General features: G+C 58.6%; 2 protein-coding genes across 3 annotated transcripts; one reads left to right on the plus strand and one right to left on the minus strand.

Moving 5' to 3' along the window:
• The first annotated feature begins 47 nt into the window (after window positions 1–47).
• On the plus strand, window positions 48–10,996 carry TK1 (thymidine kinase 1). The gene is made up of 7 exons (XM_004749270.3): window positions 48–202; window positions 325–356; window positions 1,413–1,523; window positions 3,983–4,076; window positions 9,534–9,623; window positions 9,869–9,988; window positions 10,097–10,996. Exons 1-7 carry the CDS (start codon window positions 137–139, stop codon window positions 10,304–10,306), a joined length of 723 nt encoding a protein of 240 aa, XP_004749327.2. The 5' UTR covers window positions 48–136; the 3' UTR covers window positions 10,307–10,996.
• Window positions 10,997–12,280: 1,284 nt separating this feature from the next.
• Window positions 12,281–16,257, minus strand: SYNGR2 (synaptogyrin 2). Of its 2 annotated transcripts, XM_045085827.1 has the most exons (4): window positions 16,090–16,255; window positions 14,020–14,257; window positions 13,463–13,602; window positions 12,281–13,373 (listed from the first exon to the last, which is right to left on the minus strand). In XM_045085827.1, exons 1-4 carry the CDS (start codon window positions 16,186–16,188, stop codon window positions 13,176–13,178), a joined length of 675 nt encoding a protein of 224 aa, XP_044941762.1. In that variant the 5' UTR covers window positions 16,189–16,255; the 3' UTR covers window positions 12,281–13,175. The 2 variants fall into 2 exon arrangements, with proteins under 2 accessions (XP_044941762.1, XP_044941763.1); XM_045085828.1 differs by lacking the exon at window positions 13,463–13,602 and having other exon boundaries at window positions 16,090–16,257.
• Window positions 16,258–16,264: the final 7 nt, after the last annotated feature.

The following is a 16,264-nucleotide window of genomic DNA, read 5'->3' on the forward strand; positions in this document are numbered from 1 at the left end:
ATTGGCTCCGGGGCGCCAGCGCCGGCTCCCGATTGGCCAGTGCGCGGGGGATAAAAGCGGAGAGCGCGGGAACCCGCGCCTGGCTGCTGGGCGGCGGCACCGGAGGGACCCCGAGCTGCAGGGTTTCTGGGGCGTCATGAGCTGCATCAACCTGCCCACCGTGCTTCCCGGCTCCCCCAGCAAGACCCGGGGGCAGATTCAGGTGCCGCGCCGGGAGGGGATCCCTGCACCCGGGAGCGGGAGCGGGGTCCGGGTGGGGGTTGTGGCGGTGGCCGGCCGTCCGTGCGTGGCGGGCCCCGAAGTGAACCTCGCCTTCCCTCCTAGGTGATTCTAGGACCCATGTTCTCAGGAAAAAGGTAAGTAAGTCGCGGCCTCGTGGGGACCGCCTCCTCCCCCATCCCTCCCCTCCCCGGGGCTGTCCTCCCCCGGCGCCCCTCCAGGGCCCGCCGCCGCTCTCAGACAGCACCCCCAGCACAGCCCCTGCCGCGGGACGGCGCGTGCCCGCCCGGGATGCTGCGGTTCCCCGGGATCCGGTCCTGGGCAAGGCGTCCCTTCCGTAAGAGTCGTTCCACCCCCGCTCCCTCCGGCCTCTGGCTGCAGCTGCGGACGGTTTAGCCTCGCACCGAAGCCCTCTCGGAAAGGGTCAGCCAAGTCTTTCAATGCTTTTTGTGATTAAATTTTTAAATTCTTTTAAAATCGCGTCTACCATGGGCCAGGTCCTATGTGCCCTGCAGTACGGGCAACCCCCCCTCCCCCACCTTCCGATGTGACTGTTTCCTTAGTTTACACATTAAGGAGTCAGACCCGGGTACCTTTGCTCCCTTGATGTGAGGCACCATCACCTGACCTAGGCAGGACTAGCCAGCCCCCTGAGAATCGCCCTCTGCCCGGGGAGGGGGGGGGGGGGGGGGGTGGGTGGGGGGGTGATTCCAGTGCAAGCTCTAGGCTCTGGGAGAGGCAAAGTGATTTTCTTATTGCGCAAAAAAATTTTATGAAATCAGTTCCGACGAGTTGATGGCCCCCGGGATGAGACTGCTTTGGAAGGCAGTCTGGCTCCTCTCCTCCACATGGGGCTTTTGCCTCTGCCCGCTCCACCAGATCCCTGAGACCCTCACCCCTCTATCCCCTCCCCGGACCATCTAAGGGTCATTCCTTGCCACCCTCCCCAAGGAGAACACTTACCACCTCAGCACGCCTCTGTTATTCCATTTTTCCCGGGGCTCCCTGACTGCTCTCACCAGTATGGCATCTGTGGATGCCCAGAGCACGGCCCCTCTGTCCTCTTTTTCTCCATTGGTGGGTCTCGGGCTGCAGACCCCTAGAAGGTGGTGGGGCGCCCCGCATGTGCTCAGGGGGTCTTCCTTGCCCACTGTCAACACCGTGGGGCTCACGGAGGGCCCCCGCTCTTGCAGTACGGAGCTGATGCGAAGGGTCCGCCGCTTCCAGGTTGCCCAGTACAAGTGCTTGGTGATCAAGTACGCCAAGGACACGCGGTACAGCAGCAGATTCTCCACGCACGACCGGTGAGTCCCTGCCCGCGTCTGTCCTGTCACATGACCGCCCACCCCCCACCCCCCCAACCCTGGAAGCCTGGTGAAAATTCCCAAAGGCCTAGAACACACCGGAAGAGCTCTCTTTTAGCAGGAATGCTTAGTAATGCTGACGCCTGGCATCGAAACACTGCAACTCCGCAAACTTTCAAAGTCGCTTGGCCAGGGATCATGGACTTGGCCTTGCGCGGAGTTCTAGCCCAGTGCTCTTAACCAGGAGAGGCTTTGCGCCCCCGTCCCGGGGAGTCCATTTGGCAGTGTCTGGAGACAGTTCCAGTCTTCACGACTGCAGTGGGGGAGGGGCACGGGATGCTTCCAAACCGAACATCCCACAGCACACAGGACAGCCCCACGGCCAGTATCTATCCTGCCGGTTGTCAACAGTGCTGCGCTGACGGCTGTGCTGTGGTAAACTGATTTCTTTGAGCCTGCGTGTTGTTTTTCGTTTTACTTTGTCGTCCTTAACAGCCGGGCTCGCTCTCAGTTGTTGCGTGGTCTTCATGCACCTGCTTTTATGTTTATCTGCCTGCGCCCCGAGGACGTTTCTGTTTGCCAAGCACGGGAGGGAAGAGGAAATTTACATTGGCTCTTGCCTGTTCCTTGGCTACAGATCGAGGCCTAAGATATCTGAGCCTGGGACGTGATCTCTGTACTCGGGGCTTGTCCCACTGAAACCACCCCCCCACCCCGTGGCAAAGCCATGCTGTGCCACGGACAGAGCTTGTAGCCTGGGAACCTCAGAATGGCCCCCTGTGTGTAGCGTCGGGGTGGCAGTTGTGGGGTTTGTGAAGCCAGGCGGGGAGTGGGGTGGACAGTGCCTGGGACACGGAGCTAAGCGGGAGGCTTTGGGTGCCACGTGCTTCTGGCCATGCTGTCCGATGCTGGTCATTTCTGCCATCCAGTTTGCTTCCGCTCTAAAACATGCTGTTCTGCGGCTGCACCACGCAAGGGCCCATCCAGGGAGGACTGTGGGAGCAGAGGAGGCAGCAGTGTCCCGGGAGAACTCGGGCAGATAGGGGCCCCTTGGAGCTCTGCCTGGAGTGGCACAGATGCTCTCTGACTCGGGCTGCAGAGGCTGGGATCGGCCACGGCTGGGACCGAGCTGTTGGCGCAGGAGGGACAGGGCTCCAGACATGCTGCCCTTGCCCGCCCTCTGTTTTTTTTCTATTTGGGGAGGGAAGGGGGAATTTGAAATACTATCTCATGCTAGTCCCAGATCTTGGAGTAGAATTATAGCAAGATAATAACTTATCTTGCTATAAAGTATTTTTGTTTATTTTTCTAAATACAGCTACGGGCTGCGGGGCCTTCAGAGAGTATCAGCGGCCTTCAGCTCAGGTCATGGTCCCAGGGTCCCGGGGAGCAGGGAGCCCGCTTCTTCCTCTGCCTCTTCCCTCCTCCCCGCGCCCCCCCGACTCCCCCTGACGCTCATGTGCTCCCTCTCTCAAATAAATAAACAAAATCTTGAAAGAGGGGGCCGCCTGCGTGGCTCAGTTGGTTAAGCGTCTTCCCTTGGCTCAGGTCATGACCCCAGGGTCCTGGGATCGAATCCTACATCGGGATCTCTGCTCAGTAGGAAACCTGCTTCCTCCTCTCTCTCTCTCCATCTGCCTCTCTGCCTACTTGTGATCTCTGTCTGTCAAATAAATAAATAAAATCTTTAAAAAGAAAAAAAAAATGGTTCTCGGTGTGGGGACAGGTTGGGTTGGAACCTTCCCACACATGGCCTTTGGCTTTCAAACATTTCTAGATATGGTTCTCCCCATTGGGCACACAGGACACAGTGTGACCTTGGATTTGAATCTTGGCTCTGCCAATTAATAGCTCTGTGATGGTGGAAAAGTCCTCTGACCTGTCAGAAGAGCCAGATGGATTGAATTCTTCTCCAGCAGTGCTGGCTGGGGTTCTGGGCTTATCTCTGCAGGGACACACAGGGTTGAGTCTGGTGCCCAGCCTCCGCCCAGTACCACACTGCACCTTCCAGAGCACTTTAGCCTTGAGTGGGCTCTTTAGTCCATAGAAAGAAAGAAGCAAAAGATTAAATTTTAGGACCACATTGGCAGAAAGACAGCTAGAATGCAGCCCGAGTTGTATTTAGGTATTCTTTTTCCCATTTTTAAAGGAAATTAAAGCATTTCACCTGGCCGGCCCACACTAAACAGAAGTGGAGCCTTGAGTCTCCGTTAAGCGTTGTAATGTGCATTGTTAACTTCTAGTCTGGTGCCTCAAAGGAAACCGCTTGGGTTGAATGACTGTTTTTCTGAACACGGGCCTTTATCCTCCCCAGAGGCTTCCCACAGGTACTAACTTCAAGGCCCAGCCCAACAGTGCAGCTGCTTTGCGGGTAGGGTGGTCCCGGGAGCTGGGCGCCAGCCCCAGCATTCAGGTTTCCTCTCCCTGGCCTTGCTCACCTGCTGGCTTTCTCTCCCCAGGAACACCATGGAGGCACTGCCGGCCAGCCTGCTCCGGGACGTGGCTCAGGAGGCCCTGGGGGTGGCTGTCATAGGCATCGACGAAGGGCAGTTTGTAAGTTGGCCCGTCCTGGCATTCTGCCTAGGAACTCCCAGTCTGTCCCTCTTCCTGCTTTGTTGGTTCTGTCTTCTAGTAAGCAATGTTCACTTCAGCTCATGTCGGAATGCCCTTGGGTTCTCCACACTGCTTTTCAAGTTTTAAGGGATTTATTTTACCTTCTTAAGGAAAAAATCTAGGGGCGCCTGGGTGGCTCAGTGGGTTGAAGCCTCTGCCTTCGGCTCGGGTCATGATCCCAGGGTCCTGGGATCAAGCCCCGCATCTGGCTCTCTGCTCAGCAGGGAGCCTGCTTCCTCCTCTCTCTGCCTGCTTCTCTGCCTACTTGTGATCTCTGTCAGTCAAGTAAATAAATAAAAAAATCTTTAAAAAAAATCCTATTAAAAAAATCTATATCTATATATATAAAAGGGTCGCTTAGCCATTAAGCATCTGCCTTCAGCTCAGGTCATGATCCCTGCTGCCTGCTTCTCCCGCTCCCACTCCCCCTGCTTGTGTTCCCTCTCTCGCTGTGTCTCTCTCTGTCAAATAAATAAATAAAATCTTTAAAAAATAAAAAATAAAACAAAGCCGGGGGGGGCGCATCTAGGTGGCTTAATCAGTTGAGCCTCTGACTGTTGATTTTGGCTCAGGTCATGACCCCAGAGTCATGAGATCGAGCCCTATGTCGGGCTGTGCTGGGCATGGAGCTGCCTAAGATTCCCTTCTCACTCACCACCCCCCTAAGAAAAAATATATATACATATATTTACAGTGAACAACAACAACAAAAAAATCCGTTTTCTTAGGGTGCTTGGCCTGCTCAGTCTGTACAGCCTATGATTCTTGACCTTAGGGTTATCTGTTCAAGCCAATTTCTCAGCGCTGGTATGCAAGCAGTGCTCTGTTTGCCTCTCTGTTGCTTCTGGCATGTTTGTTATGGATTTGTTTCTCTTCTTTGGAAGTGCACCCTACAGGAGCTCTTCCAGCCCAGGATGGTTGAGCGGCAAGCTTTCTGAGTCTTGGTCGGAAAACGTCTTTGTTTTGTTCTGTAGGATAAGCAGGGTGGCAAAGGGTGGCTTTCCTGAGCCGGTGACTGGGTGACGGGTGTCCTGGGCCGTGTTGCGTTTAGTTTGGTGGCTGCTGCGTCTTTTACATGGGAGCGCCGGTGCCTTCTTGCCTGGCGGGGAGAACGCAGCCACTACCCTCCACATCTCCTCACCGTCCGGGAGGTGTTCTGGGAACATCTCCCAAAGCGTGTGTGGTTTCAAAGACTAATTTCCATCTGGGATTTTCAGGTCCTTCTTTTCGCGGAACTCCCGCTCTCGGCCACATTTCCTGGTTTCTGTTTACGGACGTCCTGTTTGTTTTAACTGCGGCCGTTCCTTCCCTTGCCTTTTGGAAAATCTTGTGTTAAAGGCTTTTCTGGCTCAGTCTTTTCCTTTCTGGAAGCGCGTACACTGGCTTGGGCACATGGTCCCTTTTACTGTATTTTTTTTTTTTTTAAGATTTTATTTATTTATTTGACAGAGAGAGATCACAAGTAGGCAGAGAGGCAGGCAGAGAGAGAGAGAGGGAAGCAGGCCCCCTGCTGAGCAGAGAGCCCGATGCGGGACTCGATCCCAGGACCCTGAGATCATGACCTGGGCCAAAGGCAGCAGCTTAACCCACTGAGCCACCTAGGCGCCCCCTTTTACTGTATTTTACGCCACGTCTGTGCCCTGAAATTCTTGTGTGTGTGCCCAGGGAGGGGGCGGTTCGTCACTGCTGCAGGGAGAACCCACACTGCGGGACCCCGGGGGCGCCTTGGGAGGGCTTTGCTTCCGGCGCTCATTCTGGGGAGGATTTTAGGAGGTTGGCTTAGCCTTTGATCCAGTGCCCTCAGGAAGCGGGGTGATCCTGTCCAGCATCCTAAATCTAATTATGTGACACTGGGGCCCGGCTGTGGGTGCCGCTGGGGCTGGCCTTCTCTTCCCAACCCAGAAAAACAATCCAAAAACCCATTACATGTTGGTTCTATGTCTGTCTAATCTTTATAGCCGTACTTTTTTTTATTAACATAGAATGTATTACTTGCTTCAGGGGTGCAGGTGTGTGTCTCATCAGCCTTACACACTTCACAGCTCTCACCATAGCACATACCCGCCCCAGTGTCCGTCACCAGCCCCTCCAGCACCCCCAGCCCCCTCCCCTCCAGCCACCCTCAGTTTGTTTCCTGAGATGAAGAGTCTCTTAGGGTTTGTCTCCTTCTCTGGTTTCATCTTGTTTCATTTTTCCCTCCCTTCCCCGATGGTCCTCTGTCTTGCTTCTCAAATTCCTCGTGTCCGTGAGATCATCTGATAATTCTCTTTCTCTGATTGACTCTTGTGCTTCGACGATCCTTTAGCTCCATCCACATTGTTGCAAATGGCAAGATTTCAAGGGTTTTTGGATGGCTGCATAGTATTCCATTGCGTATATATACCACATCTTCTTTATTTGTTCTGTAGGTGTACGTTTTTCTTTTTTTTTTTTTTTAATATTTTATTTATTTATTTATTTATTTATTTGTCAGAGAGAGAGAGAGAGAGAGCGCACACACAAGTAGGCAGAGCGGCAGGCAGAGGCAGTGAGAGAAGCAGGCTCCCTGTGGAGCAAGGAGCCCAATGCAGAATCGATCCCAAGACCCTGGGATCATGGCCTGAGCCGAAGGCAGTGGCTTAACCCACTGAGCCACCCAGGCACCCAGGTGTACATTTTTAAAGAGGGGGTTCCTATCACGCTGTGTGGCTATTTACCCGTGACAGCAAACGTCCCCGCTCGGAGGATGTACCAGTCCTTCCACAGGTTTACAAATGCAGCGTACCTTTCTCACACAAGCCCCCTGGCATGTGCCATTTCAAGGCTGTGACGGACATCCTCTGTCTGGCGTACTGGGGTTGATCTGTGAGGTGGAATTGCTGGTCAAAGGGCCAGTCCTGTCCCATCCACCCATCCATCCATCAGTACTTTCCGGGCCTGTGCCCCACGCCAGCCGTGTTCTCAGTGTTGGGGATCCAGTCAGCGTCTCCACCCCTGTGCTTACACTCTAGCCCAGGGAGAGAATGACGTCATAGGTCAGGTGGAGACAACTGGGGGGAAAGGCACATCAGGGGGACAGAGCTAAGGTGAGGTGGTCAGAAAGGGGCCTGCGAGAGAGCCAGGTGGCGTGTGTCTTCTGTAGGAGGTAGGTGGCTCCGGGCAGGAGAGAGGACGGCAGGTGCAGAGGGCAGTGTGACCACCGGGCCTTTGCAGAAATCCCCAGGAGAGAGGCGTGAAGGGCGGGTGCTGGAGCGTGCCCATGTGTGCACGCACGTACACACCAGGGCACACACACCCGCACACCCTACTCCACTGCATTTCTCTTTTGTTTCCAAGACCTTCGTAGTCCTGTTTCCATGTTTATCTGCTACCCTCCAAGGCTTTCCTAAGCTTGGCTCTGGGTTCTTTTACCTGCATCGAAGCTCCTTTAGGAAGCGGCTCGCCGCTGGTTGCCCCGAGGTATGGAACAGGCAGCTGGACGCTAGTGAGCCAGCTCGCCACCAGCGAGAACCCTCTGCTGGTACTTTCCCTCTTGGATGCCCCTGCTGTAACTTTTTGTGTGCACCAAGACAACCCGAAATTTGCTAACTGCTTGGAAGTTCTATTTTATTTTTGTTTATTTATTTTTTTTAAAGTTTTAATTTATTTAAATAATCTTTATACCCAGTGTGGGGCTCAAACTCACGACCCTGAGATCAAGAGTTGCACACTCTTCTGACTGAGCCAGCTGGGGACCCTGAAGTTCTATTTCGTTTTAAGATTTTATTTATTTATTAGAGAGAGAGAAAAAGAGCACACAAGCAGGGGGAGCCGCAGAGGCAGAGGGAGAAGCTGACTCCCTGCTGAGCAGAGAGCCCAATGCGGGGCTGGATCCCAGGACCCTGAGATCATGACCTGAACCAAAGGCAGAGGCTTCACCCACTGAGCCACCCAGGCGCCCCTGTTTATTTTATTTTCTTTTAAAGATTTTTTATTTATTTGGGAGAGAGAGTGGGGGGTGGGCTCTCGATTTCCTGACTGAGAGATAATGACTTAAGCTGAAACCAAGAGCCAGAGGCTTAACCGACCACACCCCCAGGCGCCCCCTAAAGTTCTATTTAAGCTGCTATGACAAGTAGCACAGATGGGGCAGCTCACACAGCAGGAACGGATTCTCTCTCAATTCTTGAGGCTGGAAGCCCGAAATCAGGGTGTGGGCAGGCTCCCTTCCTTGTGAGGGCTTCCAGACGCCTCCCCTTGGCTTGCGGATGGCCGGCCTCCCTCCGTGTCGCCATCCAAAGAGCCCCTTCCTGTAAGGACAGCCGTCATATGAAATTGGGGCTCACCCTGCTGACCTCATTTTAGTGGGGTGGTATTTGCAAAGACCCTACCTCCAGATGAGGTCATGTTCTGAGGGACTGGAAGTTAGGGTTTCAACGTGAATTTGGGGGGTGGGAGGGACACAGGTCGACCTATAACATAACGTAAAAACGAACAGCAATAGAAATCAACATCCGCACGAGCTTCCTGGCGGGTGTTCTACGGGGTGCTGGCCATGTGCTCCGCCCTGTCCTTACCTTGGAGACCTCGGGAACCCCTGCTGGGGACCCCTTCCCAGGGAGGTGGCATGTGAGCAGGGGACGATGTGAGCTCTTTGAATGCTGGCGTCGGCGCAGTGGGCGGGAGGGGGGCTGAGGCCCTCCCAGGACCCCAGAAAGGGTGTGGAAGGACGAGTGTCCTGACGTTATGCCTCCGTGTGGCGGGTGAGGCACAGGGAGGCTCATCTCTGGATCGTTTTGCACCTGCCCCCACCCAGGGATTATTTGGTAACGTCTAGAAACTGTTCTCTCTGTGACAACTTAGAGAAGGGGGTGTTTACTGGCCGAGAGCCCCTTGCAGACTGGGAGCTGCATTTCTGCGACCCGCAAAGCGTGGGCGAGCATGCCAGAGTCCCCGTGGGTGGAGCGGGGGTTACCTCTGTAGCTTGGGCCTGGCCAGCCCTACGGAGGGTAACAATCGGGATTTGGCTTCAGCTGAGTCCTACTCGAATTGCTCTCGGTTTTCCTACAGTCACCTTCGCGGACCTTGTCTTGCTAACCGTCCAGGTCCCGGTAACCTCACACCTCGATAAATGGGCCAAGCCCGGCCTAAATGGCTTGGGGAGAGACCCGCTGCCCCAAGACAAGAATGTGCCTGTTCACACAACCAGAGAACAATCCAGACAGACAAACACGGCCCGCTGGAGGCAGAATGATTGAGCAGGGAAAACGCACAAAGGACCTGCAGAAGCAGCCCTGGGCCGCTTAGCAGGACCGCTGATTGACAGTGACCACAGGGCCTGCTGTGTCCTCCTGCTCTGTAAGGTGCTGACCCCCCTAGAGGCATCAGAGGGCACATCACTGTTTGAATGCCTGACGTTCCCCGCCTCCCCCCTTCCAGTTCCCAGACATCGTGGAGTTCAGCGAGACTATGGCTAATGCGGGGAAGACCGTGATCGTGGCCGCACTGGACGGGACCTTTCAGAGGAAGGTGAGGCATCTGATCCCGGCCTTGGAGGGGCTGGGCAGGAACAGGGGCAGACCTGCCAGCCTCGGTGACCGGGGCTTGCCACTTGGCAGCACGTTGAGTCGGCCTCGTCCCAGCATCCTAGCGGGGGCACGCAGGTGAGCAAGGCCCAGCTCCCGGCTTGCCCCGGGACCATCCAAGGGTGTCAAGGGACAGCGCACCTGGCCAGGTGGATGTGCTCACCTGCTGCCCTTCCGCTGGGAGCATAGGCCTTTGGGACCATCCTGAACCTGGTGCCCCTGGCGGAGAGCGTGGTGAAGCTGACAGCGGTGTGCATGGAGTGCTTCCGGGAGGCGGCGTACACCAAGCGGCTAGGCTCGGAGAAAGAGGTAGCGCCCACCTGCCTGCCCCGGGGTTGGGGGGGGTGGGGGGGGTGGGGAGAGGCCGGCAGGCGCCGGGCCCCGCCTCAGTCCGCGCCCTCTGCGTCCCGCGGCCAGGTGGAGGTGATCGGGGGAGCGGACAAATACCACTCCGTGTGCCGCCTCTGCTACTTCAAGAAGCCCGCGGGTCTGCCCGCCGCGCCGGACGGCAAGGAGAACAAGGAGAACTGCCCCGTGCCGGTGCCCGCAAGGCCCGCGGAGGCGGCGGGAGCCCGGAAGCTCTTCGCGCCGCACCAGGTCCTGCAGTGCAGCCCCGCCGCCAACTGAGGCCGCCGGCCCGCGCCGCCCCCCGCCGGCCGCCCGCGCCGCCCGCGCCGCCCCCGCGCCCCCTGCTGGCAGCCGCGAGGCCCGCCCCAGGAGGAAGTGGGGGCGGGGCGAAGACGGGACTTTCTGCCGCCCGCGGTGTGGGTCTCGGGCCGGTGGTCTGCGCGTCTGCGCGTCCCGGTTCCCCTGTCCCTGGTTCCCTTCCCGGCCGCCGGTGCCCCCGCGAGCTAGGGCCCGGCCGCCGCAGCCAGCCCCACCCCCCACCCTCCCGGGGGGGGGGGGGAAGGGCAGAACCACACACTGTGGCGACGTGGGCGCCCATGGCTTCTTCCCCCTTGTGGCTTTCGCCGTTGAGTTTCTGTTCTCACTGGGAAGTCCGTGCGCCGGTACCTCCCGCGCAGACCCAGCTTCGGCCCACGCAGAGGTTTCTGTCTCTGCTTGGGACTCTCGGCCCCCAAGGGTGGCTGGACTTGGGTCCTCCTGCTGCCTGCACCCCCGTGATCATTTTCTCCGGGATTACAGCTTCTCTCACACGGGAGACCCTTAGCCCGATGGGTCTCAGGTCCCAGGGGCCTCTCTTTTAAAAAGCTGGATGTGGAGGTGTTAGGGGCAGAGGTGGCTAGGGTTAGGATCTAGGATTCTGTTGTAGCCTGTGAATTAATAACTAATATTAAAATTTACTGGTTGGTGAAAGCTCATGTGTCTGTTTTTTGAGGGGTTTTTTAAGATTTTATTTTTGAGAAAGAGCACAAGTGGGAGGAGGGCAGAGGGGAGCGGGACAAGCAGATTCCCCGCTGAGCAGGAGCCCAGTCCCAGGACACGGACATCATGACCTGAGCAGAAGTCAGACACTTAACTAGCGGAGCCACCCAGGGGCCCCAGAAGCACATTTGTCTTTTACAGCCTGGGATGCCCCAGGTCTCACTGTAGACAGCTCTGACGTGACACAGGGCCCGGGCCGGGGCGGGGAGGGGGGGATTTCCTTCCAGATCCTTTTCTAGCACTTCTAGTTTCTTCGCCACACCATTTTAACTGAGAAGCGACCACGAAGCACATTCTGGGAGGAACATTTGCTTGCTCTTCTGTCCGGATGGGTTTCAGGACAAAATGGGTAGCCGGAGGGGCCTGGGGCCAGCTGGGGCTGTGGGGTCAGGTTTTATTTGTGAAACAGACATTTGATAGCTCAGGAGCCCAGAAGACTAGCTCAGCTGCACCTTGTAAAATGGGCTGTCAGTGCCTTGCATGGAAGCAAGAGTCCGCTGGGGTGGCTGAGCCCCTCTCCCAACTCCAGTGCAGATGGAATCAGGGTTCTGGGGTAGCCTCCTTGCCCTGGCTTGCCTCTCCCCTTCGTTCTACTCCAGCTTGCTAATGACTGGCTCTGGGTGACAGGCGTTCACAGAACCACATTAGTTGCTACTCAGGATTTCCAAACTAAGAGGTCCACTTTTGACATTCCCCGCTGTCACTGCTCCAAAAGGGGAATGAGATGCTTCAGGGACCCTGACCTCTCCTGCCAGAGATGGGCTTTCTCCCCCGGGGCAGGCCGGCCCAGGATGGGCTCTGGAGGTGCTAACCCCTGGCTACAGGAAGTGGAGGCCTGGGGCTCCTCACTCTGCTAGGAGGGGTTGGGAAGGAAAGAGTTACCAGGGAAGGGATATTCAGTGGGGCAGCTCCCAGGTGCCCCCCCAACCCCAACTCCAGCAAGGGCACAGCAGGGCCTTGGCAAGGCAGTCCAGAGAAAGTGTCTTGTTTACAGGCTGAGCACAGTTGCTATTTTAAGATGCTGCGGAGGGCAGTGTAAGGCATGAGACCCCAGACAAGAAGAGTGTGCGCAAGCGTGCACTAGGCATACCCGTAAGGCAGAGGGCTGTGGCTATTCAAAATGCAAGTTCATAAAGCACCCCACTCCTGGGGTGCACCCCAGAGTGGAACTTCTCTTGGACCCCTAGGCTGAGGTCCAACGAATAACAGTGGAGATTATGAACGAGAAAAACATTTATTCTGTCTTGGAATCCGTCTACTAAAACCAAGAATCTGTTGTCTTAGCCCCAGGCTCCTTAATACATTCAGAACAGCCGGGGTTTGGGGGGGCCGTGGGTGCACCCCACACCTAACAGTGGCAGGATATTTACATAAAGCTGGGTGTTTCCGATCAGGCAAAGCCCCTCCCTGTTGCTAGGGGGTAGGAACAAGGAGAAGGGAGTGCTACCTGGTGCCCCTGCAGTGAGCAGACCAGCATCCGCCCAGAGGTACAGGCACAGCGAAGGGACCCGGATCCAGGAGCAAGCAGACACAACAGCAGTGAGCCCGGGGCTGCCGGCTCCCAGAGCAGGCAGGGGGCTGTGGGCACGACAGTGCCAGGAGGTGGGAAACAAACCTGAGTGAGCGGGAAAAGGGGCCCCGGCCCCGCACCAGCAGCAGAGCGGGGGGAAGGCTCGCAGCCTCCTCTTTGGCACGGAACCCCAAGTCACTATGGCCACCATGGCCTGGACCTGAGCCTGCCTGGGCTGGGGAGAAGCTAAGGCACTTGTCAAAACGGCATGTCGGGCCCGTCCAGCTCTTTCAGGTGGCTGGGGGGCATGAAAAGCAGTAACAAAACACATCTGGCTAAAAACCCTTTTCTAGAAAATGCCCTCGAGGAGTGGTGGGTGAAGCCCCTGGGGCAGAGGCACTTGGGGCTGGGGCTCTGCACCAGCAGCCGGGGAGGGGGAAAGCAGGGGCTCTCCAGGTTGTGCGGTGGCTCCCATGGGCACACCGGACGGGAGAGGGGGCCACAGCTCCAGGAGGCAAGGCTCCTGGGAGGAGTCCAGGCCAGGGGGCAGCCCCCTCCCCCAGCACCTTTCCTGCCTCCCTTACCATCCCCCGCAGCAGCTCAGTACACAGGGGGCGGCTGGTAGCCCTCAGTGGTCTCCGCGTTCTGGGTGAAGGGTGGCTGTTGGTAGTTGTCTACAGACGCTCCAGGGTAGGAGGCGTAGGCCGTGCTGGGGTCCGGAGTGGGGTCTACGTAGTTCTGGATGAAGTCGTCCACTCCGGCCTTGTAGCGCTGGTAGGCCAGGGAAGCTAGCACACCCTGCAGGGAGCCCCGAGTTTCGGGTTCCTCAGCCTTCCACCACCCTTCTCCTGAGGCACTGCCGCCCTCACCCGCCCCGGCCCACCTACCCAGGAGAAGATGGAGAAGAAGCTGAAGGTGATGGCCGCCCGGGCCGAGTCGGCCCCCACCAGCACATCTTCCTTCTTGGTGGCTGCCCACTGGTTGGTAAGGAAGCAGAAGCCAACGAACCACAGGAAGGTCCAGAGAGCTGGGAGGAAGGCCGGGAAAGCAGGGTCAGCAACGTGGAGGGGGCGGGGGGCTGTCCAGTGACCCAGGAGGGGTCCCCTGTGGCGGGGGGAGGGGTGCAGAGGAGGCCCTGGGCAAGGATCTCCCAGAAGCTTCCAGGCGTGCAAAGGCCGCTGATGCAGAAGCCAGGGTGGGGACCGGGGAGCCTGGCTCCAGAGCCCTGGGACCGTCGCTCGACGCTGGTGGGCTTCCGCAGACCGACAGAAATCCCTGTGCAAAAGCCCGTGTCCTCGAGTGGGGCGGGGACCCCGGGCTGCTCCGGCCCCCCATACCAGGTTGTTTGCCGAGGCCCTGCAGTCCCAGAGCTCCAGGGCTTTGGGGAACACTGGCTGCTCCTATTAACCTCCCCAAATAGAGTGGGGGTGCCGCTAGCAGGTACCTGAGAAGAGCAGGTCGCCGATGACCAGGTATTTGCGGTCGGTGGCGTTGCTGATCTGGGGAAAGTAGGCATCAACCACCAAGAAGAAGGCCGAGGCCAGGAAGGCCAGCACCCCGATGGCGCTGCCGTAGCCGCACGCGTCCTGGTTGTGGTTGAAAATGCAGTACTGCTGTCTGGACTGGTGGGTGTTGCTGTATCCCTCGCCGAAAATGCACGAGAACACGATCAAGGCAAAGACCTGAGCAGACAGGTGGGGGTGAGCTGAGTGGTCGCCAGACAACCCAGAGCGGGGCACGCATGATGGGGACCCTGGGCTCTCTCACTGCTGCTTTTCTCCTCTGGGCAGGGGTCTGGCGCTGCGGCCCCTTCCGAACTTGGGTCGGGAGCCAGTAAGCAAGTCGCCTCCCGGTGCACAATCCCCACTTCTCCCTACTCCCTTCCCCAGGGCACCCGCAGATACCAGCAAAGCCGCCATCAGCGGGGGCAGGGCTGGGGATTCCTGGACTGGGTCCTGGTGGGGAAGAGACGGGGATCTCCTGAGAGGGGACTGCCCGGCCTCGGGCTGTCTGCCAGGAGGGGTCACCGTGGCTCAGCAGGAGACAGGCCACAAAGTCACAGAAACGCAGGCTTGGAGCCCCACCCTCAGACCATCTTCTGCCCGAGTCACCTGCCTAGCGCCCTGTCTAGATTGTCTTCTGCCTGAACACCTGGGTGATGGAGAACACCCCCCCACCAGCCGCACGGTCTCAGGAAAGGCCCGCCAGCATGCTCTGAGCAGAAGCCCATACCCCCAGACTCCCACTTCTTGGTGCCTCCTCCAACGCTTTCCCGCTCCAGCCTGGCCTCCCCAGTTGAGCGAACCGTCTTCCTGCGAGGACGGCTGGCCTCTGTGGTATCGCGTCTCTCGCCTTTGAGGGAACCCCAACCTGCTTCCTGTCCGTAAGGGAGTCCGGGCTGCACAGGGCACCCCAGGCTAGTCCGACTGGCAAGCCTTGTGGACACGGTTCTACACTTGGAACCCTGCAGGTCCTAGTTGGGGGGACAAGGGAGCGGCTCTAGGCTCTTGGGAATAGCCTCATGTCACCTTATGGCCTCCCTAAACTTCAAGGCCACCACCCCATGCCAGCAGATGCAAGGATGCAGGGCGGTCTGCACACCTGGCTCTCAGTGGGAGGGGCCCAGGCCTCTCCCCCGCCCGGCCCTGCCCGAACAAGGCCCTGTCAGTAGGCTCTGCGGCCACCAGTCACAAGCCCCGCCCCCAGCTGGAGATGAAGCCGGAACTCCGGGATGCTGGGAGCAGCGTGCCAGGCCCCACTCCTGGCACAGCCATCCCGACACACGGGGCATCTGGCCCTTGGGGCAGACCCCGCAATCGGGCAGGGAGGGGGCATGGGTGCCACTAAGGTCCCTCGTTAGGCTCCAGTCCCAGGAAGGCATGACGAGGGCACTTCGTGCCCACTCTAACAACTTGTCCAACTTTGGGCGCTGCTTGTCCAAGAGCCTGTGACCTCCCCCCACCCCTCTCCCCCACCCCATCCCACTGCGCCCCCGTCCTGGAAGCCTTTCCTACCTCACAGGGAAGGGTACATCCTGGGGTGACCTGATCTTGGGTGGGGAAGCCGACCCGCGCGCGGCCTGCTCCAGAGTGGAGGGGGAATGCTGTTTCAGGGAGCCGCACTGCTCCCGTACCCGACGTGGCTTGGGAAAGCTCCGTCCCGGAGAATTCCCCCAGCACGGAGTCCCAGCACGCCGGCCACCTGTCCTGGAGCGGCCCCAAGCTCCTCCCACCGCCAGCAGGGCGACAGGCCTGCTCCCCGCGGTGCCTCCGGGCCACCCCGCGACCGGACCCGGCCGGTGGGGGGCAGCGGGGACCGGGGAAAGGCGGGGGAAGCTGGGGCCGGTGGGTGGGAGCCGACGGGGCCCGGGCCCTCTCGCCGGCCCCACTCGCGCCACCCGCACGGTCCCGGCCTCGGCCGCCGCCACCTGTCGCGCTCGCAGGCTCGCGGCCACCCCCTCCCCCGCCCGGGCTCCGCGGCTCAGTCCGGTCCCCCGGCCCCGCGCGCGGCTCACCAGGCACACGACGCGCGTCACCACCTGCGGCTGCGTCAGGAAGCGCCGCAGGTCGAAGGAGCCGCCGGCCTTGGCCGCGCCGTAGGCCCCGCTCTCCATGTCGCCGTCGCCCCACCGCCGTCGCCCCGCCGCCACCACCGCCGCCGCGGACCGCCAAGGACCCAGCCGCCTCCCC

Source organism: Mustela putorius, unplaced genomic scaffold (genome assembly GCF_011764305.1).
Source record: "Mustela putorius furo isolate JIRA1106 unplaced genomic scaffold, ASM1176430v1.1 tig00000873_pilon_pilon_pilon, whole genome shotgun sequence".
Taxonomy (NCBI): domain Eukaryota; kingdom Metazoa; phylum Chordata; class Mammalia; order Carnivora; family Mustelidae; genus Mustela; species Mustela putorius.

Coding starts and splice junctions, on each gene's coding strand:
- TK1 (XM_004749270.3), top strand. CDS start 137: ATGAGCTGCATCAACCTGCCCACCGTGCTTCCCGGCTCCCCCAGCAAG. Junction 203..324: donor AGACCCGGGGGCAGATTCAG/GTGCCGCGCCGG, acceptor CTTCCCTCCTAG/GTGATTCTAGGACCCATGTT. Junction 1,524..3,982: donor AGATTCTCCACGCACGACCG/GTGAGTCCCTGC, acceptor TTCTCTCCCCAG/GAACACCATGGAGGCACTGC.
- SYNGR2 (XM_045085827.1), bottom strand. CDS start 16,188: ATGGAGAGCGGGGCCTACGGCGCGGCCAAGGCCGGCGGCTCCTTCGAC. Junction 13,603..14,019: donor CGGCGACCTGCTCTTCTCAG/GTACCTGCTAGC, acceptor CCTTCCTCCCAG/CTCTCTGGACCTTCCTGTGG. Junction 13,374..13,462: donor TCTTCTCCATCTTCTCCTGG/GTAGGTGGGCCG, acceptor GGCTCCCTGCAG/GGTGTGCTAGCTTCCCTGGC.